This window comes from Mastigoproctus giganteus, chromosome 1, assembly GCF_048544385.1.
Source record: "Mastigoproctus giganteus isolate SK-2022 chromosome 1, ASM4854438v1, whole genome shotgun sequence".
Taxonomy (NCBI): Eukaryota; Metazoa; Arthropoda; class Arachnida; order Uropygi; family Thelyphonidae; genus Mastigoproctus; species Mastigoproctus giganteus.
The window spans coordinates 239,511,986-239,535,773 of record NC_143575.1 but is presented as its reverse complement, the minus strand read 5'-3'; the positions used below and the strand labels follow the sequence as shown (position 1 = coordinate 239,535,773).

The 23,788-nt window shown below is 38.7% G+C and overlaps 1 protein-coding gene across 1 annotated transcript in view; it reads left to right on the top strand.

Annotated features, from left to right (window-relative positions):
- LOC150091679 (uncharacterized) overlaps window positions 1–23,788 on the top strand; it is a 157,293-nt gene that overhangs the window by 108,775 nt on the left and 24,730 nt on the right. Inside the window, exon 10 of the mRNA XM_090369247.1 lies at window positions 23,550–23,605. Coding sequence (XP_090225373.1) covers window positions 23,550–23,605 — 56 coding nt within the window. The remainder of the gene's footprint in view (window positions 1–23,549; window positions 23,606–23,788) is intronic.

The window sequence follows — 23,788 nt, the reverse complement described above, 5'->3', positions numbered from 1 at the left end:
CGAACAATAACAAAATCACCAAGAGACAATACCCACAGCCATTTACTTTGCCCCTGTTACAGCCACCAGCATGAAAGTAGAGAAACCAGACCAGACAGAAAACAAAATGCAAATACAAAGATCCACCAGCCTGGGAAAGAAGGCTAAAGCAGGCGACAGAACAGATAAACGTGAAGATAGGCCGACTGACCCAGTACAAACGGGGGTAACAGAAGTAAGAAACTGATGAGGAAAGTGGAGATCATTTTCAAGAAAGACGACTTCTAAAGCAAACACAAGACCTATAATAGAAGATGAAAAAATGACTGGACACCCACAAGCAGGATGTGAGCGACCAACTGCAATCTTGCGCTCAGTAAGAGACATTGCCGTTACAGGGAGAATGAGGAAAATAGACAACCGGATAATTGATGAAAACCTGAGCGCCGTCTAAAAGAACATCAGGCAAGAGAAGAAGGAGGCCACGGACCACTCGAACAGAAGAATTAGAACGGACGAAAATCAAAGATGTACAAGAGAAGACAGAATGGGATATTCATGGGGAGAAGTACAAGAGGCAATCAGGATGTCACACAATTTGCGAACGAGAGATAGATAACATCCGGAACTCCTGGTACAAGAGGTTTAGCAGTACACAAAGACACACAGCGGAGCAGTTCTTCCAGGCACCCGGACATAACCTCAGGGTCTCTGATTCAAGTAATCACCTATCTAAAGGCTTAGGACAAGGACACCAGAAACCCAGCGAAGTACAGACCGTCACCTGCTCCCAACAATGTATAAGATCCCGAGTAGCTGTATAACTTAGAAGATGTGAGACCACTTGAAGTGCCAGTACATCATTACTGAGCAGCAGGAGGGCTGTAAGTAGATGAACAAAGGAAGCAATGGACAATTGACAGTTGGCGCGTCAATTGTGGAGCAAGCATACAAGGAGAACCGCAACCTGTGCACAGCACAACTTACATCGACTACCGAAAGGCTTCCAAGTCCATATCTCACAGCTGACTGATAGAGACACTAAAGAGCTACAAATTCATCCCAACACTAAAACACTTTCTAGGAGCAAACATGGCGAAGTGGAAGACCACTATCGAGGTAGCGAACATCACCATCAGACCGATCGCCATCAGAAGTGGAATCTTTCAGGTAGATGCTCTGAGTCTACATTGTTTCTGTCTGCCACTCAACGCATCAACTTACTGTCTGCCATGCTGAACAACAGCAACAACGAATATACACTTAAAGAAGGGAGGAGAACCTGTACACCCTCTCTCACCTGATATACGTGGATGGCATTAAACTCTATGCCACATCTGAGTATCAACTACAACAGCTATTCCAGATCAGCGTTGAGTTCAGCACTGATATCAGGACGCAATCTGGCCTGTTGTTGTAGTAGGATTTTAGGAGCATCAGCGACTATTGTATGTAAATTGCGTGCGTTCTGAGGTCGATTTTCTGTTTGCTGGACGAATAATTAGAGTTTCAGGAATAAAAAAAAATCACGCTATCCTCGCCTGACTAAATCAGCCAGCTTGTGAAAAAGGCCTATAAAAAGTCCGCCAGTCATCGACGAGACTCGAATTCGGGTCTTTTCCACCGGGCGTGGGGAGGACAACGATTCTACCAACTGTGCTACTCACGAGGCCGTAGTTTGCCTTAGATAAATGCAAGACCTATGGATTGCATCAAGAACATCCAGTCGGACGAAACTACCAGCTGAAATCTGGTGAAGAGATTTAAGCCATAGTAGAAGGAGAGACCAAAAAATATTTTGGGGGGAATGCAGGCTCACCAGTTAATACACAAGGAGATCAACGCCCCACTGACGGAGAAATACGATCAAATACCGACGAGTCTACGAAAATCAAAGCTGAATTGTGTAAAAGCGATAACAGTCATAAACATTTATGGCTGTTATCGCTTTTGTTAGCGAGCTGGAGGAGATTATGAGATCGACCTAGATAATGATGTCCAAGAGCCGCCAGTCCCACGTAAATTTGACCTTAGAGAGAATCACCATAGCCCAGGAAGTAGGAGGGAGGGGTTTGAATGATGATCCTTGGGTATTGCAGGCTGATAGCCTTTAGTATTTCTTATGCGATCTCCAGAAATGTCCCTTATACCTGTCCGAGTTTTCTCGCTGTCTCTTCATTTCACTCCTATTCTATGGTACACGATCACTCCAAACTATGTCCCACTTCATAGAGGAAAAGCACACCAAAGGAACCTCGTGAAGTACAGTGATGATGATAGAAACAAACACGGAAACAAAACGGTACAGAGGGACTTTATTCAAAAATGGCAATATAGCACTGGCTGCTATGATACAGATGCATCACTGCCAAAGATCGAACAAAGGGAAGAGGTAGTCCTCAGTAGGAGATACGGCCAACCCTAATGTCGATTCAGGCTTTGCACCGCCTGTCCATACTTAGAACAATGTTGTTGATAAGTTCTTGCGGTAACATCGTCCATTCCTCTGTCAGCGCCTTCTTCAGCTGGTGATCATTTTCTGGTAGGTGTGGACGTGTCGCTAGGCGTCTCCCCAGAGCGTCCAATATGTGTTCGATGGGATTTAGGTCGGTGGAACTGGCAGGCCAATTCATACAAACAATGTTCTCACTTTCAAAAAGCATATCAATAGCTGCAGTGCGATGGGGTGTGGCGTTATAATCCATAGACACGAACTCGGGGCCAATGGCACCTCGGAACAGACGCACATGGGGAAGGATTACCTCAGTACAGTAGCATGCACTGGTTACAGTACCGCCTTCCAGTATCTGGAGTTGTGTACGTCCATCCAAGATAACGCCTCCCCAGACGAGAACACCTCGACCGCCATATCGATCCCTTTCAGTGATGTTTGCGGGGTGATACCGTGTGCCAACCTTTCGCCAGATTGGCTGAGGTCCAGAATTGCTGCTGAGACTGAATCTACGCTCATCAGTAAAGATTTTGTGGTTGTAACCTTTAGAAACAGTGTTGGTCCTTAAATTTCACACACCAGTGTACAAGACAGCTATTTTATATCAGAAAATAATAAAAATATTTTCCTTCATAATCGTGAATATAATTTGTGTTGTATAGGTGGCAGCAGTGTGGTTGGATGCGGTCTTAATTCTGGGGTTCACGTCATAATGTATTTCTACTATGGGATGAGTGGATTAGGACCGAACGTGCAGAAATATCTCTGGTGGAAGAAACACCTCACCAAAGTGCAAATGGTAACCATAAATTAATTTCTAATGGAGGTCAAGTTTAAGATTAATTTACAACTTTATCTCCTCGTTGCAAATTAATCTGAAATTGTAAAAATGAGAGAAATAGTTTAATAAGTTTCTACTCTTCACTTTCTAACAGCGTACATCACTCTTTTACAGGTCCAGCTGTTCCTGATATCTGCTTATTACACTCAAGTAATGCTCTTCCAAAACTGTGGTTTCCCAACATTCATTTCCTTGTTGTATTGTTCTGCTTCAACGCTGTATTGGTTGTTTTTTCTTAATTTCTACCTAAAGAATTACTATAAAAGATCCTCTAAACATTTTCTCACACTGAAATCAGAATGAGATTTAATAAAACATTTTACTTTTCAGAACACAACCACTTTGGACAACCTTCCCGATTTAAAAACTACTTCTCAGGAACATGTGGTGTATAATGTCTTTCAAAAGACCCTGAACTATTTTTATGTTAACTTTTGATCATAAAGGTTTTATTTTAAGCGTACATTCTGAAAAATGAGAACTGCATTATGACTATGTTAAAAGGAGAATTTGTTTATTTATTGTATTGTTTTTATATGTATACCATTAATGATAACTTTAGCGCCTTTATATCAAGTGCAAAGTTCAATCATGAGTTTATTTCTTATATGCCATCAAAATCACTTAATGTATACCATGAGAGCTTTGTTATTTTGCATAATGCGATTTTAAATATGATTAATGAGTTGTGAAATATGTTCTGTAACTTCCTGCTGTTTGAGGTTGAACTATGTTGAATATTAAATATAGTTTTTACACTTACCTGTTCTTTTACTTCTTTATTATTTGCGTTAAATAATCTGCATATAAAATTTCGATTATATAAAATAAAAACGTTAAAAATTGTTTTTTTTTTAATTTGTATTTATTAAATTTAATAAAACCGATGACAGAAGACATAAAACAGATGTTTTTAATGTATTGTTTCTTTTTTACGGGGTCTCATCGGTGGTGAAGTAGGCACATACTCGAAGAAGCTTCCAAGCATCATCCAATGTAGTCACTAATATTCTATTTTTCTTAATATTAAAAAACCTTTCACTCTCTTTAATAACACAGATGTGTTATTAAAGAAGTAGTTAATTTGAACATAATAATAAATCTTTGATTAACTTCAAATAATTAAACTATTATTAATTATTCGGTTTAATTATATTAAAGCAATTTAAATATTAAAACAATTTAGTAAAACAAACATTTTTAAAGCAGTGATAGATGGTAGTCAAAGCAGAAGTGATAATTGCACAGACAGAGGGAATCCCGATAGACGTTGGAAAGTAATCGTTATGACCGTTAGATGGTCATCATGTTGGTTTCTAGGCCAACAGGGAGGAACATTGACATCATCCCTTCCTCTACTCCACCTTCGATCAGCGAGCTTCGTCGTCCTAGTTTGAAGTCCCACAACTTAGCTGGTCGGCTCTGAGTCTAGATCTTAATCAGATTGAATACCTTTGGGATGAAACGGATCCATGTTCGGCCAGTACGCCCTTCTTATATGGTTCAATTGGTGACTCCATGTGAGGAGGAATGGATACAAATTCCTTCTTTAAGCCACTGGTTGAAAATGTTGAATGGATGGTTTTCCAATAGATTCAAACACGTAATACGACTTCTATGTTCAAAACACAGAAGACATTAACATCATTAAGATATGAAGACCAGGAAATCTCACTGCTGTAGACCACGAACTATTGTCCTCCAATTCGACTGGAAGTTATCGCACAGTTGGTGCGATAACTTCGTGTTCTGTTTATAAAATATACTGTAGGTGTAGGGGAATACTCTAGGAGAATCGTATAGAAGACTCAACTGCAGAATCAAAGAATATAAAAAAAAGATGTACAATATGGAAGAATCCTAAAATTCGACAAAGCCCCACATGCATTCCAATGTGTTTACACGAGATTTCAACAACACTAGAGTCCTCTCTTCAGACAACCACTAAAACAGAAGAAAATTTAAAGAAACCTTCTTGGTGAAAATATTCGGAACCTCATCAATTAACAGAGAACAAGGAGTCGAATTCAACCCACAATATTTCAACCTTTTCAAGAAGAAAATAGAAAGAGAAATGGAAAAACAGGAAAAGAAAATAGTCCAGATATTCGGAAGAGCAGCCCACATACTACTCTCCTCCAGATACCCAGAACCATCTTGCCCAACAACCACAGATGATCAGAGTATGAGAGCAAAGTTCACCCCAAGACTTCCACTCCAACAATAACCACTGGATACAGGAGAGAAAATCTTAGCATCTTTCTATAGGTTAATAGATTAATCCCTCACCTATAAATTAACTGTTTATAGGTGAGGAGTCTGACAGCAGGTAAGAATTTAATCTTTATGTATTTTTATCTTTATGTAAATATTTACTTATTTTTAATATCTGTTTCCTATTGTAACCAACAAGGAATATTAACGTTCAATAGTTTACATTTAAAATTCACAATTAATAATTATTGTTAAATAACTCAAATTGAAACCCTTTATATTTTTCTAGCCCTAAAAGCATGGTCTGATGATGGGTATCAGCAAGATGCCTGAAACGTCACTTTAAATGTATAGTGTTTGGGCTATAAACTTAATAAAGTATATTATTAAAAGTAAGTGTAAGAGTAAGAATAATTATTAATTATAGTAAAAATAAATAATAATTACCGGATTTCTATTTCTCCGATTTTAATGAAATTTGGGATTCTGGACAAATCTTTTATTTTGAGCCAAATATAAATTTCCAAGGAAATCCTTCCAATGAGAATCGAGTTGTTGCATGCGGACGGACGGACTGCTCGATATAGTGGACATAATGTATATATGAAAACCAGCCTAAAAATTCATGAATTCAAAAATAATTTTCATGGTGTCGTGGTTGTTTGGATTTTTCTAGTTGATTTTTTTTTCTTAAACAGCTGAAATCCAGTAAGAAGGAAGGACAACTTGTTTATTACAATTCGGTTCCAAGGCTCTGCTAATCTCCTCTTAAAGCTGACGTATGGATGTTAATTTGGGTAAGAAAAAGAAAACTTCATGTTTCTCGTGCGTGCTTCTTTCATTAACTACAATTTCCAGGATTTTATTTTAACTTGCAGGCTGAGAAGATTAAAGTAGGTACTTGTTGGCATTAGACTTGAATTTCTGCAAATTGTAATTTGCAGGAAATATCGTGAAGCGAAGTTGTTGCAGAAAACTTAAGCTTAAGTTTTCTGCAACAGGAATAAGGAATAAGCGAAGAAGAAAAAAGTATGGCTATGTGAGTTTGAAGTTGAACAGTAAATGTAAATGTAAGTGTGTTTAGGGTCAAGCGGCACCAGGAGTTTCCCCCATCGCGTAGTTTACATTGTGGTGTGTTACACTACGCTTTAAATGCCAAAGATTTAAAAGTGTGTGGGTCTTGGATCGTTTAGTGTCGTGTACCGTTGTTCTTCTGGTCGTTTGGCAGCTGAACCCCAGTTGGGACCCAACGTTGCCCCACTTATGTCCCGTGGAGGCAGACCAGGAACCCAGTAGCATATATATACTCTGGCAGGTCCTGCCACCTAATTTCCTGAGATTTTGGTGGCTAGGACCTAAAAAAAAAAAAAAAAAAACTGGGGACACTTAAGTTTAGACAAAGCCAGGAGAGGTTAATGTGGTTCGGATTTCAATTTAGAAATCGTTAATTTTGATTAGTTGTGTGGGGTTTACGCTGGCGTATTAGTCAGAGTAGGCGGAAGAGACTGAAGACTGGGGGGATACAGAAGTATTGGGTCGATAGGGAAGGCAACCCCAGGTGGTCAGTAAGGCATGCCCATGCCTCACCAGGCGAAGTATATGGGGTGGCAGGGGACAGAGGAGACAGGAAGACCATCTCCCCATCCCCATGCTGGGGAGAGGAAAAAAGGTACCAGGCAAGCGAGCTGGTACAGATCGCCATTTGGCTACATGTCAGTGAGGCTGCAGCAGTCGTAGTGTAGTCTTAAGATCATGTCCGGTAGTAGAGTCACTCGTGGGACAGTCAGAAAAGCCGGATCTTTTCTGCCTTGTGGTTGTTTGTTGGGTCTATTGTAAATTCCAGGAAAGTGGTGGTTATTCCCTTAGATAAGGTAGGCGCGGGTGGCGGTGAGCAGGTTGGTGCGTTGAATTGCATCCAGGGTTCTCTTATTTACGACCAAGTCAGTTTTGTCCTACTAGATTGCTGAAGCGTATGTAATGGGAGGAAGGTTGTTTTGTAGTATAAGGCTAGGGTATGGTTTTTGAGACCCTAGTCTCGCCTTGTGACCCTAGCTACCATAGCAGAGTAGTTTCTGATCTTTTGTCATAGGAATTTGAGATGTGGTTGGAAGGATAAGTTATTGTCTAGTATGACACCCAGGTATTTTAGTTGACTGGCGAACTTGTTGGTTGTCCCATCAATCTTAATCTGGAGTGGTCGTCTCAGTTGTAGGGTTCCTTTAAGCAGTTCCAATGTCACCGACCCTTTTGTCGGTGACATTGCTAAGAAATTCTTCTTGGCCCACTGTTGAAGTATCTGCAGAGCCTGATTAGCTAGGATTTCTAATTGGGCTCTGGAGTTTGCTTGCAATATCAAAATCAGGTCATCTGCGAAGGCCTGCACCCCCACTGCTCCTAAGTCCCTTCTCAAGAACTCATCAAATACCAAGTTCCAGAGGAGTGGGCCCAATACAGACCCCTGTGGACATCCTCTATGTACTGTAATTGCGATATTTTTGTATGGAGTGTTTATCTCAATTTTTCTTTGTGAGAGATAGCTTTCTATGACTTTATAGAGGTTGATGGGTACTTTAGCTTCCCTGAGTCTGCCCAAGACGCTGGGCCACCAGAGTGAGTCGAACGCCCCGGCAAAGTCAATCGATATTACGAGGAAATACTTGTTGTCACATTCTTTGACCTTGTTAATTAGGTTTCTGAGGGCTTCTGTTGTGGAGGATCCCGGTTTAAATCCAAACTGATTCCCAGCTAGGAGGCCAGCTGCTTCGTAGTGTTGGAGGATTCGTTTGTGCAGTAGTTTTTCAAATAATTTCCTAACTACTGAAAGAAGTGCGATAGGCCTGTAGGATTTCGGGAACTCTGATTTCTTAGTTGGACTCTTGATGATAAGTTTGATGTTGGAGGTTTTCCATTTTGTTGGGAATTTACCTACCTCTAGGCATCTGTTGAACAGGGTCAATAGAAGTTGCGGTGTATATTCTATTACTTTTTTAAGTATTTCGGGTTCTATCATGTCTAGGTTGGGACATTTTCTGTTTCTTATCCGGACGGCAGCAGCACTTCCATGGTGAAAGGGGGCTCCGTGATTTGTGGGTTCTAGTTCCAGTTTTCTTGACAGAGATGATTTTGTTCCTGTAGAGTTGGGACCGCTGGTTCCTTGAATATGGCATTCAAGATGTCCAGCGATTGTTCCTAAGTTGTTGTCATTTGACCTTGTGGGGTTCGTGTGGTAGTCACTACCGTTCCCCCCCTAAGGAGTTTGTCGGTAACAATCCTGTAGACTGTTCCACAGGGGTCATCATTTCCAGTTGTTGTCATTAAGCCTTCCCAAGTTCGTTCCTTACTTTTCCGGATGTCGCCCGTGTATCGGTTTCTGGCTTCCCTAGAATGTTGCCTGAGGGCTTCCAGTTCAGCTTCTAGCCACGTCCTGCGCGCTCGTTGAAACTCCTTTCTTCTTTTGGTTACCACTTTGCAGAGGGCATTGATTTCCGAAGTCCACCAGGGGATGGCTCCAGGTTTCGGGTTCTTCTTTTTGATAGCTTCGTTGCTTGTATCTGTGATTATTTTAGTTGTCTTATGTTGCAGTACGTCCGGGTCGGCTTGCGGGTCTAAACTTCCTGGATTGCATTCCACCGTTTCATTCAGTAGGTTTCTGAAGAGCTCCCAGTTGGCACTGGTGATGGCGTATCTGTTTATCACCTGCTTTGCTGGTGGTGTTCTTGTTAGGACTCTTGTTATCTTATAGGTTATGACCCGGTGGTCCGAAGTGGTCCACGAATCTTCGACCCTCCAATCAGTCACGAACCCAGCAAGATTTCTTGATGCCAGGGAGATGTCGATCATGGACTCCCACATGGTATTACAATAGATTGGAAGATGATGTGGCTGGTTTAGAACAGTAAATTGGAAGCCCATGAGGAAGTCCTCCAGAAGTTGGCCGTTTCTGGTGCCTCTTCTGTCTGGTGTAGTACTATGCCATGCTGGCGAACGGCAGTTGACATCCGCGCCAAGGATAATTTTTTGGTTAGGCAGTGTATTCAAAAGTCGTTGTAAGTAGTTTATTGCGAAGGTTATTTCTTCTCCTGGTCGGCAGTACAGCGCCACCACGTAGAAGGCGCCCAGGGCTGTGATAAGGTGTGCGCATGCGGCCCAGGTCGTGCAGAACTGCGTGATCCTGGTGGCCGTGATGTTCTGATTTCTGATCAATATGGCAGCCCACGGGGTATCCTCATCTGTCTGAATAATTTTGAAGTGCAGTGGATAGCCCCTGACCAGCTTTTTATGTACATATGGCTCCTGGAGTAGTACAATGTCTGCATTTTCCTCCTCTGCTTTTACTCTGACCTGGTCGGCCACCGCTCTGACCCGTTGTGCATTTGTCTGGAAGATCTTTATCATTGTGGAATTAAGGTTTTTAATTCGTGTCCCCATAGTTAATTCTTGGCTTTCAGATAGATCGGGCATTTCGGGTCTCTGACAAAATGATTATGGTCTAGTTTCTGCGACTTACAGTTTGTGCATACAGAGTCTTGGTTCTTGTTTGGGCAAGCGTTGTAGTCATGCCCCTTTTCAGAGCAGTGACCACATGTCTTGTCGTCCTGGGTGCATGTTGAACAGTAAAAAAAAATTACTATATTAGGGTTACCCGTAAATGATTACATTAACCCGTATTCGTGTCTGTAAATTGGGTGTGTTCTCTGGTCGATTTGCCTGTTTTGCTGGACGAAAAAACCCCAGTTTCTGAGGGAAAAAACCTTGCTATCTACGCCTGAGACCGACTAACTCAGCCACGGAGTGAAATGTTGAACAGTAAGTAGGCATTGATTTGTTGCGGTACGTGTTCGGACTGGTTTGGAAGCGAGATGGGGAATTATAGAAGCCAATTCAGAAGAAGAGCGCCATGGAAGGAGTAAGCTCATGAACACAAGTTGTGAGAACTAGTAGAGAAATGCAATTAGGTATCTAATTCCACTTAAGTGTCACATTTTGCTTCTTGTAGAAGGTTGTCTATTTAAAGATGCAACCAGTAGAACTGAACTGAACGCCAATTTAAGTGTGGTTTTACCACTATCCGTACAGAGTTATCCATCTTCATTTAATCCAGAGATTAAATGAAGATGGATAACTCCATTTAATGGAGCAAATCCTTCATTTAATGGAGGCGATGTCTCCAAATAAAGACGTTACTCTGAAAGAAAAATAGATCACTGTGTATAGAGTGATTTATTTTCAGACACGTCGAAGAAGACAGTTTCATTGTGATAGTAATGGTATTTGAAAAGCAGCCTTAGAATTCATCAAGCACATAAAAGAATAAATGCATGCCAACACGAGCAAGATGGACAGTTATAGTTTTCCGATTCAATTCTATATTCATTTTTTTTATATAAAATGAAGCTGATTTACACACTGGATTGTATTTTAATTGGTTAACTCGGTATAATGAAATTATATCTACCCTTCCTACACACAATGTCTAGTAAATCAGGAACCTAGCACCTGGTGACATGTGTTAGGTTTACGAGGCATCCCTTTTAAAATACCCTCGCCAAATTGTTTAAAGGATGCTCCTTCTATGACAGCCTGTTCCAAGACTGCCTGCTTCCTCATCAGATAGCAAATTGTCCCTAAAATTCCCTTTAAATATTCGAAAGGCAAATTTATATGACGAAAATAAAATTAACTTTGAAGGTAACGTACACTGCCTTATCAAAATATTCCATCAGATAGAACAGAAAGAAACTGAGCACCCTAAGATATCAAAGAAGAAAACAAGGGAACGTGGTTAATTTCTAAACCTGGAACCCAGTATTGCTTTTATGAGTACAAATATTTCTTAAGTTATACTATTATTTTTGACTTTTTTGATTTATAATAAATAGTTCCCTTAATATAAGTGGAGAAACATTTTGATGATTCAATTTTATCTGAAAATTTATTTTGACCAGATACGTCCCTTCATGCCCATAGTATCCAACTGTGAATGCGTTCTTTCAACAAGATGATGTGACATGTCTCGTTCCAGGAGCATTAGAGTCAATTCAGCCTATTGCAGTGGCTTCTCTCCTCTACAGATCTCAGTTGAGCACCTGTGAGATGACGTAGAAAGAGCTCTTTGGAATACATAGATCCGTAACCTTCCCATTTTCAACAAATATGGTAAAATTTTTGGATCAACATGGGTTATCATCCCTGTAGAACACTTTCCAAACCTCTTTAAAGCCTAATCGGGACTGTTTCGATGAAAGGGAAAGTCCTACTGTCACTGTTAGGTAGTCTTCCCTTTTATTAGGTAAATCTAATAAAGGAGAAGCTCTCTATAAATGCGATCACAGTTGGAAACGTGTAGTATTCAAATTTCAGTATAATCACTCATTTCTTTAGTCAACGAAGTTCTCAGCAATTAATGTTCATCTTGAACTTTTTTTTTTTAAATTAAACCTTTATAGTACTATCAGGCAACACAATTCGATCATTAGGAGATAGTAACTGGCGTAATGGTAGCCAATATGGCGTCCGATTTGTTGAGAAAGATTCTGATTTTGGTCTCTACTTGGCATCACAGGCAATATTCAATTTATTTGCAGTTAACTTTTATTTAATAGATGTCATTAGTTATTTATTTCGATTTATTTTACAATTTAAATTACCAGTTTACATTTATGTGGATTCGAGTATAGGTCCTGGTGGTTGTTGGCTGGTGATGATTCCTTGCAGCTACTGGTTCTTCCATCTGATTATTTAGATGTGTGTAATAAAGCTAGAGGATGTGTCTTTAATTGTGTAAGAATGTTTAATTAACGTGTTTATGACGTGATGGTGTGTGTACTTAATAAAAATTAAAATAAATATTAAAAAGAGAGCGAAAAATCTAAAAAAAAAATGAAAAAAAGGATTATTCTCTTGGACTTGAGAAGCAGTGTCCTCCAGTCCTTAAATGGAAGATGTCAAAGTATAAATATTGCTATTTACAGCTCAGTGTGATCCAATTTATTGTTTATTGTTGCGAATTTGTTTATTGTTGCGAATTTGCTTATTGTTGCGAATTTATTGTTGCAAATAATTCAACTGTCCGTCCGATTTCTTTGTTCATACAGAAATCAGTATATTTTTGTACGTTCAATATAAAATCAATAAACCGATAATAATAGAATTACTATAACGTTTATCGCATTTATAATATTCAAAATATGTTAATTTTTTTTTATTAAAATCCTTTAAAAATTTTAAAATAATCAGAGCTTGCTGTACACATTTTGGCACAAAAATACATTGAAGTGTAAACCAGACGCTGTGAGAAAATCGTGTAAGAATATGTTAGGGTAAAAAATAATTATCATCATAAACGTCAGATGGAGCCACAATACACATTACTGCAGCTAATTATTTCGGATCTTTCATGTTTTGTGGGAAAATTTCCTAAAGAAAGCCCAACCAGTCCCACAGGAACTGGACTTCCTTTACAGGGAATAAAAGTTTCCCCTGGTGACATTACTACTCGTGAGTATTGAATGGAGATGATGAAAACATCTCCTACTTGGAGATATGCGTCCGTTGTACTACTAGTTGGATTCATACTTTCATGTATAAGTTAAGTTCTGCTCCTGTAAAGAGTACTTCCCCGTATAGTTTCCATTTTCCGATAGCAGACACCCTTTTTGTTCGTGTTCTTTTTAACAGCGAGATAGGGTGTTAAAGTTAACTGTCTGTAGTAAGAGTGGATCACTAGTGAAGTATGATTATTAAAATTAGAAGGAATATTTATATAAACAAAGAACTCCTGCAGCCGATTTCACGTATTTATTTTTTTTACCCAACTTACACCGACTTCGACTTCTGCGTAGAAACCTCGTTTAATCCTCAACCCCCTGAATAATATAGAGTTTACTGCATTTAGTAATTATAGTAATAACTGGAGTTTTTCATCCCGACTAGAGACGAGACAAATTTTCCGTTATAGATGACATTCTAGAGACACAATGGGGGCTAATATTGAGGGCCTATTTGTACCTGCTCTTATCCAACAACATTCCCCTTATTTATCAATCGATTACAAAGCCATCTCCTTTGTTGGGACCTGAAGACCTTGGGATCTGAAACCTTACCTCGTGGCCACATTGCTTGATGGAGAATGAGATGGCTCGTATGAGCAGGGCATGATACGATAAACGAAGTGCATGGAAAGGATTTGGCCTTGAGACCTTTAACATCAATGATTCCCTGCCCCTCTTCTACCATCTTCGAGCCTTTAGCTTGGGTTTGCAGAATAAAATTTAGAGGTGGAAGTTGTAGCCCTTGTCTGCCCTGCAGTAATATTGCACTTAACCACCAATCTCCTCCAATGTAGAGAAATTGAAAAGATAATTAGGACACGATTGGCGTCATGCCCTAGTTAACACCAAGCAAACTAATTATCTTCGATTATTTATTTCATAATTATAAATAACGAAAATGTGTCTAAGAAATTTTTAATTAATAATAACTAAACTTTTAGGATTATAACCATGAATTCATGAAGAGATTTTTTTTTATATTTCGAACATGTTTTATTATTATTATTATTATTATTTCTATATAAATTAAATTTTATTTGGCTAATTTTCTGTATTTCGTTTTTGAAATAAAGGCTACTTCACGTGATCCCTAAATAAATGGATCACGTGAATAGAGAATAAAAATCATTCTGTGACGTCATCACAGAACCACAACACGATAAAACAGATTTTATAACCTGAAATGCATAGAATCTGTATTAACTCTTAAGTATAATTGTAATAAAAATTAAAATAATAATAATAATGCGACAAATTAAAAAAAAATAAATTCTGATGTTATAAAGATAAATAAAAATTTAAATTCTAATATACATAATTTAAATACTAAAATAATATGACATCACAGACCACACAGTCACCAGATTGGCAGATGAGACATGGATTCATCGACTATCTTCATTTTATTATTTCCGAGGTATTTAAAGAAAACGCAAAACATTTATTTCATCTTTTTATCTCCAATAAATCAATACATGGACCTGAACATTTCCTTAATCTTAGTCTCTATTTCAGCTAACAGTCCGATTACTATCGCTTTAGACTTTATACCCCTCACGAAAAAACATTCTATATTTAGGATGGCGACTACTTTCAGCAACTAATCAATACTGGGGTCGCCAAGCCAAGCGTATATTGCGGCGTAATAAGAACAACATGGATTAGTAATATCCACGCAAAGATAAATATCTCAAATAAAGCAGCAGACCATTAATAAAACAAATGATGGTAATCAGTCTGAACTTGTGTTTTTTTATAAAATGAAACTATGCATACTTTCATAAGACCACACTGAAAATACCTCAGTTATCCTCACCAATACCCATCAAGAAAATAAATTATCAGCTGATATACTCTATCACAGTGGCAAGCAATTGATTCCAATAATCTATAACACGCCTCTAAAGTTCATCAGATCCTTTTTATTTATTTATTTATTCATATCAGTTTGAAACTTGATAATTTCACTCCTGGACATCCACATGCATAGAGTGTTATTTCTTATTTCTTGTCCGTTGGTATGGACGACGAATTATCTTGAATATGTCAAGGGGGTCAATTCATTTGGTGTTACTTTAGAGAGGGAGAGAGTGTCCAGCTTCTTGATGAAAATTTGGCATTTCTGTTGCTGTTGTTATAATGTCTTAAGCACATCAGCAACTGAAAAAAATCGACCACAGAACACACAACAAATCACAAGTGTTCTGTGGTCTATTTTCCTGTTTGCTAGACGAAAAACCCGTTTCGGGGATAAGAAACCTTGCTGTCCTCGATTGAGACCAACTAAGTCTGACACTTAGTGAAAAAGGCCCACAAAAATTCCTCGCGCCCTTGGCAGAATTCGAAGTCAAGTCTTTTCCACTCAATTGTGCTACTACCCGCTACGGTTCAGTATTTCCATCTGATGGGTTTGAAATTTAAATTCATGTTGAGAACTCTCCTGGAGAAGACAGTGAATGGCATTCTCTTCATCCAATGGCGGATCCAGTGCTGCAGTCCAAGGAAGCTTGTTAGATAAATTACGGGGCGGAGGGCGACACTTGCGATGCATAGTAAGGAGCTGGTGCCAGGCACCTTTGGATATAAGACTCTACTAAAGTGAACTCCTGTTAATTACTGCCATACAGCCCACACCGCTGCATACGTTTTTGTTTTAATATTTCTAAAATGGTGGAGGAAGGTAAGGCCTTTGTCTCAAGTGAGTCCAAGGTCAAGCTGAGGAGTGCCGGTGTTAACTTTATCCCCCCCCTATCCGTAGTTGGTCTTTATTCTTAATTCACTTTTTAGTAAATGGTAGCGGGGCCGATTTTCTGGGATGAACTTCAAGGTGGATGCAGTTAAGGTATTTTTCAAATTGAGTGATTTGGTTGGTGGCTTGCTGAACTGCTTCGGATAGGTTGGTAATTATTTGAACGGTGGACAAAAAACTTCATGTCGTTAGCATAGGTTAGGAAATTTAGCGATATAGAAAGGGATGGCCCCTATCTTGTTTTTCCTACTTCCTTTGCTTTCCTTTTCTATTTTAATTATTTTCAAATCTTCTCTATGAAAATTTAGATATGGAGATTTATAGAGATGATTTATCTTTAAACAATAAGTTTCTTGTTAGCCTCCTTGTTAATTTTTCTAGCTTGGGTTATTATTATTATTATTTTTTTCTAGCTCATTCTCGAAAAGACCTGTCTATGTCATGATTATCGTAATGGATAATCAATCTAGCCTTGTTCCAGAGAACACTTTAAATTGGTTTCGTTTCAATTGAATTCATTCAAGCACCCACACATAGATAAAAAAATATCATTATTACATTTTAATCACCTTTTAATATTATGGCATCTTTTCTTTCCAGAAATGACTCCATTTGAGGGAAAAAACCAATACAGCAATGCACGGGCATTGAGTTTTATCTGATAAGTAACTTTACATCTTCTGAGTCAAAACTATTATGGTCGCGTTTCTAAGCTCCCTTTTCAAATTCCCCATGACCACAATAATTTACTTTGTCGGCATTAAACGTGCTATTCGTCTCAGCATTTGGGCATTTATAATAAGTGTCTCCACCTAAAATAGTGTCCAAGGCCACTAATAGCGAGCCTACATTCAAGCATATTGTAGTGGCAGAGACAGGCAGCGCCCCTGGTGTTCAGTTGTAGCTGACTCTGCCGGTAAGTTAAATTCTATCTTATGTGATAATTACGTTTCTTTTCTATTAAACGCAGCTAACTGGATGGTTATATCATCGTAGATGGGTGTACTAGTATAAAATAATTAAGTTAAGGCGCGTGAGCGTTTAATTTAGATTAAATTTAGGAAATCTTCGACCTCGATTCCATCCATGGTTTCAGAATGCGACAATGCAGCAGTTTCTCCACACGGCACATGGGATAGCAGTTAGGGCGTCGGTTGTGCGTGGCTACTAGGACATTCACCACAATCCAATCGCGATAGGGCTGTCCTCCTTCACACCGTAAAAGCTGACGGCTTCCGATGTCCATTCCTTGAAGATTAGTGCAGATTTTTATGCGAAGAGTGAGGATTACAAGTGAGGAATGGTGACGCTTATTCTCAGGTATGTTTACAACGGATCTTTGCGCATGCAGAGAACCAATGCGATTATTATAACGTGTTTGTACGATCAGGGTTAACATACATCGATCACGAAATCACCCCCCCCCCTCCACCTCATAAAGCGTGGATGGTGTAGTTTACACCAGGAGGATGCGCAGAATGAAAATCCATGGTGCCGTGCAGACTGAATCGTGTTGGGAAATATTACAGGCTCATTTGTTAAGCTTTAAGACGCGTACATCTTATGGATATTTTTTTATAAAAGATATTGTAGTAAATTCAGTTTCTTTTTGTTATTATTTTGAGTTCTCTGAATACGAAGAACGAAATTGTTGGTGTTGTGTTCGTGAATCGATAGTGCGCTCTCAACCAGGGCCAATTTTTCCTATAGTGGAACTCACAATTAACTTTTAGTGAATTTATTTTGATAATAACTATATACAATTATTGTATTTTATGTATCTTAATATTTATAAACATAGCTTATCTATTTTATAGGCCTAAGCAATCGAAAAATCTCTATTGGTACTTTAAATACTACAATCGAGGACAAAGACTAATCATCCAAAATGGGACTAATTAACCAAAACGGACCACAGTATTATTCTATATTGACAACACCTTTATTTCTCCATTTGTATTAAGAAAGGATACTTTTAAATAATTAGGAATTCTGCTCTAGACGTTCTTCATTCTATATATGTCATAGACCATAAAATGTTCCAAAATAACAACCATCATGATCTATCTACATTATTAATTGATCACAGTTAGGTATTCAACTGACCCAGTTTCAAAGGAAATTTTTAAACTTATTTTTATAGATCGATAAGAAAACTATTGTTGAAGCAAAAATACAGTATCATAAAATATTTTGATCAATATTATTGGCAGTTGTACAGAAACACATAATAATAAATCGTTTTGAAGTTACAAAAAAGTGAAAAAATGATCCCATTACACTATTATATTATCCCATTGCATGATTAAATCCCATTACACGATTAAATAATTATTATCCCATTGCATGATTAAATCCCAATACATGATTAAATAATTATTATCCTATTACATGATTAAACGTAGTATACATTTATCATTTCCATGTGGCTCTACTTTTAGCAATATTTATTGAGAATAAAGAATGAAATATATTTTAAATAATTTTTAATAGCTAAAATTTCATTAGTTTCAATGTTTTATAGCAAATCTTTCCATTCTTAGGCTGAAATAAGAGAATTTTATCGATTTGTATATTAACTGACACATATGAAGGAAAGATGGTAACAATCGGTATCCTAGCAACGACAGATCACTGAGACAGTTAAAAATACATTCATTTATAATGCAGTAGAAATACAATTAACCGAACGTTTCCATTTGATTTCTCCTCCCACTGTCTCTGATGCTCTTAATTCTCTAATAGGAGAGATTATTATTTTTATACTTCTACGATGTTTCAATAGAATTTCATGTTCGTAGTATTTTATAAACATCTAAATTTAAGTAAGTTTAATTATATATGGATTCAACGAATTTGGTGTATACGACTGAATAATCTGGCTACTTATATACTCCAAATATTTATTTCCAAGAAATCACAATATGTTATTATTTACATTATTTACATTAAATATGATGTAGAAGATGGTGGATTGTGCGATGAATGTCACGCATCCACTCGATTGCAGTAAACTCATTATTGTTAGCAAGTGGATAAGTAACAGTATGTCCGGTTGAATCTCTTCCCTCTTTCTTCACTAACATTGCCCAGGTTTGGTATGAAGAAATCCGGGTGCGAATGGACTCTCACCTGGATCTCTAAGAAAATCATTCACTAAAAAGCGAAACGACTGCTAGGCAATCGATCAGAATCAGTCATTTTGTCTTCCAGTTCTTTTGGACCAATAAATAGGCTACCTTTTGCATCAGACAATTTTGGAAACATACTGTACATTGTAGATTCTTGAGGGAGTTACCTTGAGGATTCAATGCTTTAACAAATTATTTGACCAGTTCTGGCCTGATATAGAGTGATGGAAGCAAGATTTTCGAAACCAAGATATTGTTTACTACACCAGGCTGCAACTCAATTTTGGCAGATCGTTCTCTTCTCACGTATTGCTGATCTATTTCCCTGCAGTCCCGGAAGAAGAGTAAGTAAGGGAACTTAGCGAAACCAACCTGCAAACCCAGAAAGAACCACTGAATCTAATTCTCAGCAAGTATCACATTCCACAGTCTTCTTTAATATGAACAGAGTGTACAATAAGAATCAAGAATCAAGGGTGTGTATTCTCTTGTTGAAGCAACACAGATTTCAAACTTTTATTTGCTCTATCTATGAAAAAACACCACTTTTCTGTATTATGACTAATACCAATTTCTTCATAAAAACCAATCAAATCAAAACACTGACACAGAGACTTTGCAAATAGTGTAAAACTTACATAAGCGACATGTTTTTTTTCCCGTGCGTCGAAGTCTTGTTTGGGATCCAGTTGTTACCATTATTTTAAAGGTGTTATCAGGAATCCTACATTGGATTTGATTAGATCTAAACTCCTCACAGTCATCCAATTTTTGCTGATTGGGGAAATGATGCGCTTTACTTGAACAGGCTTCTGAGGTGTAATCCCAATTACCTACAAGATTCTTTATCCAATTCTATAAACTCCTCTCTGGGAAACGGATTGGGAATTAGCAAGTCTTCACTGTGGGGTGCCAAAGCAATAGTAATATGTTCGGATACATTACAGCTTTTCAATTCGCAGACTTTTTAAACGTTGTTGTATCCCCCATACAAGTTGTCTGATATGGTAATTGAAAGTATTCTAAAGAAGGCTTCATGTACACTGTAAACTTGGTGACACTAACGATATTACATTTCACATGCTTCGGAGCACCATTATATCCAAAAACGTAGCAGAACTAGTCTGTAGATACACTGTGCTGCCACTTTATTAGGTAAACGTAACTAGTAGCGTGTTGAGCCTCCTTTAGCCTTCAAAACAGCCTGAATTCGCCTAGGCATGGATTGAACAAGATGCTGAAAACATTGTGCAATACCATGCAGACATGAGTATCTCATGCAGTCTCTTGAATTTCGACGGAGGTGTAGGCCTGCAGCGAACAGCGCTTTCCAGCTCATCCCAAAGATGAGATCCACAGACTGAGCGGGCCACTGCAGCAAAGAAAAGTCATTGTCACGTTCCTGGAACCATTCCATAGTGATTCGGGCTTTGTGCACCGGTGCATTTTCCTGCTGGAAGTAACCATTTGACTGAGGATAAACTGTCAACATGAACGGATGCACTTGGGTCAGCAACGTTGTTTAGGTACGATGTGGCATTCAGACGTGAATCTGTGGGTATCAATGGACCCAACTTGTGCCAAGAAAACATTCTCCACACCATAACACTGCCCCCACCACCTTGCATAGTAGTCGTCAGATATGACGGGTTCATGGATTCATGTTGTTTTCGTCAAATTCTGAGCCTTCCATCAACGTGATACACCAGGAACATCGACTCGTCAGATCAACTAACTGTTTTCCAATCCTCGAGTGTCCAGTGCTGGTGTTGCTGTGCCCACAGGAGGCGTGCTCTTTTGTTCTTCATTGATAACAAAGGTACGCGATGTGGCCCTCGGCTGTTGTAGCCCATTCGCGACAAAGTGCGACTAGTGGTCCGTTGCGATATTTTGTTCTACGCACCAAGGTTGTATTCTGATGTGATGTGCGCCATTGTGGCCCGTCTCTTTGCTTGCACAATTCGAGCTATCCTCTGTCCTCTCTCATCAACAAGCGATTTTCTTACACAGGAGTGCCGTTGAGAGGATGTTTTGTGTTCGTTGCACCATTCTCGATACACCCTCGAAACTGTGGTGCGTGAAAAGTTCAGGAGAACTGCCGTTTCATCTCTGAAACAGCAGTTCTTGCAGCACGTCTTGCATCTACTACCATGCCACCTTCGAAGTCCGTTAGATCACTCCTTTTCTCCATTCTTGCTATTGTTTGTACGCTTAACTGATACTAGAAAGGTTGTTCTGCTGCATTTATATCCACAACTGTGGTCGTGTGACTTGCAAGGTTGTGGGACAAACCATTTGTGTGCACAGCAGGGGTGTATCTAATAAAGTGGCAGCACAGTATAACTTAAACGTCTGTTTAAGTGGTCATAACAAACTGCAAAAAAAAAATAAATAAAATAAATGAACTTATTACATGACTACGGCAAACCCGCCACGTGTTTATACACGTTACTGTACACAGCAAGGTGGTTCCATGTTATGTTACACATCTCTGTTCTGATCCATAGCAGACTAGTATATGTCATCACACATAAGTTGATTCCAGTCCATACTCAGTATAGAACTCAATAATCAATTAATACAAAGTGATTACTGAGTGGAAGCCTTGGGTCCACTTGATATCTTTCAGCAATTCGGGGAGTTTTTATCAGGTCAGTGATACTAGCGGCATCGCGTTGTCCTGTGAATAGTCTAGCCAGCGCAAGAAGGCTAGCTGCTATAGTCTGTTTTTTCCATGGGCTGACTTAGAGATTGATGGAGAGTTGGACCCTAGAAATAGTTTATTGTTTGTCAGTCCACCAGTTAAGCCATTTCAGGAGCCAGTGTTCCAAGCTGAGGAACTTGTGAAGTGTGTTGTAGGGGCAGAGGGCCAAATTGTTGCTGCATGAAGAGAAATGGGACAGAGACCTTGGAGGACGTATTTCTTTACCAATTCAGCATTGTGTATCCCTGTACGTTCCTGGCGGATCGCCCACATAGCGAAATAGATTTTTCTTTTCGTGTTCAGAAAGTGAGTCTGGAAGGCCAGACCCTCGTCCCAAACTAACCTCAGATCCTTCTACGTTTTAACTTTTTGAATGGATGATCCATTGATGGTAACTTTGATATCATTGCGTGACTTCTTCCAGGTGAAAGACATTTGAGCTGTCTTTGCTTGGTTAATCTGTAAATTGATTGAGGTCAGAAATTGTTCAGTTTGATGGGTCTTTTTATTTTCCTGTAGAGTGGTGCTAAGAACCTGATTTTGGTCAGAAGATGTAATGTGAAGTTTTAAGTCATCAGCATATGACTGGAAGTCAGTTTGGGATGCCAGGAAGAGCTCTAATGCTGCGGAAAATAGGGGTGATGATAAGACTCCCCCCCCTTGTGAGACACCCCTATTAGTAATCCATGTTATCTGAAAGCTGCGATGTGAGATGATGAGAAATCTATGCTCCAGAATTGATTTAATTATGCTGAGAGTATTTCCTATAATGTTGAAGTAACGCCGGAGGATGGTGATTAGAACTGTTATGTCTATTTTGTCATAGTCCGATTTTATATCAAAGAAAATAACATTAAGCTGTATCCTGTCGTTGAGGGCTTTCTGAGGGCTAAGGGTGTCCATGAGGTTGCTATTAGTAGATCTCCCCTTAATCGTGGTATGGAGGTACGGCGGCCTGTGATTGAGACAGTTTTCTGCAATGGAGGGCTGAACTGCTTTTTCAAATACCTTAAGTAATGATGGAAATAGGCTTGAAATCTTGTGGCCGCTTGGGGTCTCTGCATTTAGGGACTGGACGGATAAAGTACGTATTCCAGATCTTTGGGATATTTCCGCTTTCCAGGATTTTGTCGAAAATTCACAGCACAATAAACTGATGAGAACTGTTCATTTTATAGATACAGCACAATGAGCTGCATCCATATGAAAATTCAACATTTTAGTTGTGATCCACGTATTATCATCTATTCACAACACCATGAAATGTGTGTTGAAGGGACTATAATCCATTATGTATTCTACATTCGTCGCCATACATATCAATCTGCACCATACCCATCCAGAAGCGTGTTCCTTACTTTCCAATGGTGTTTTGCCACAAAATTCTTTTGCCATTCAACTTTTTAGCTAGCCTAGGCAATCTTTCTTAGCCAAAGCAAGCTGTTACAGGAAGCCTTCAAATATTCTTCCATTTCAGATCACCTATATACCAGTCGGAGCCATTACATATCAATATCTCTCTGACTCAATATGTGTACATAATTTATTCCTGAAATCCAATACTGCAGACTTTTATGTAGCACAGGGCCGGTTCCTGTTCCGTTCATTTGACCACTCAAACTATGATAATCTTGTGATATAAATTTAAATATAATATATACATGTAGCCAAAGGATTGGTTTCACTAGAAACTTTTAATTCTTCTAGCAATTGTTTAATTCTATGACAGTTTATTTTGAAATTGATTTATTTTATGTACTTTAGTTTGTATTTATTTAGGTATCTAATTTTTCTGACTAGAAAAATCTTTTTGTTTCCAATGGAAAACTCCTTCCTGGAATATATTAAGCACTCATCAAGGATTTCCCAATTCAGGAAGACACTTTCCCTGGAATATTTTATGCAGCCTTCGAGGATTTTTGTGTCCCTGAACACAATCGATGTCGTGCTCCACTGGCTGCTGTTATTTCTATGTTCCAGCAAGAGTACGTTCCACTAATCGTAACAGTATCGAGATTAATGCTCTCATAAAAATAAGAGACAAAGAAGGTGTTTTATTGGAAAGTTTTTTTATCGGGATCGATCAGAAATGCTAAGGAAATCTTGCTTCAAATAGCGAAACGGAAGTAACCTGGCAACCACCGATCACACAACTAGCTGGAAAAGAA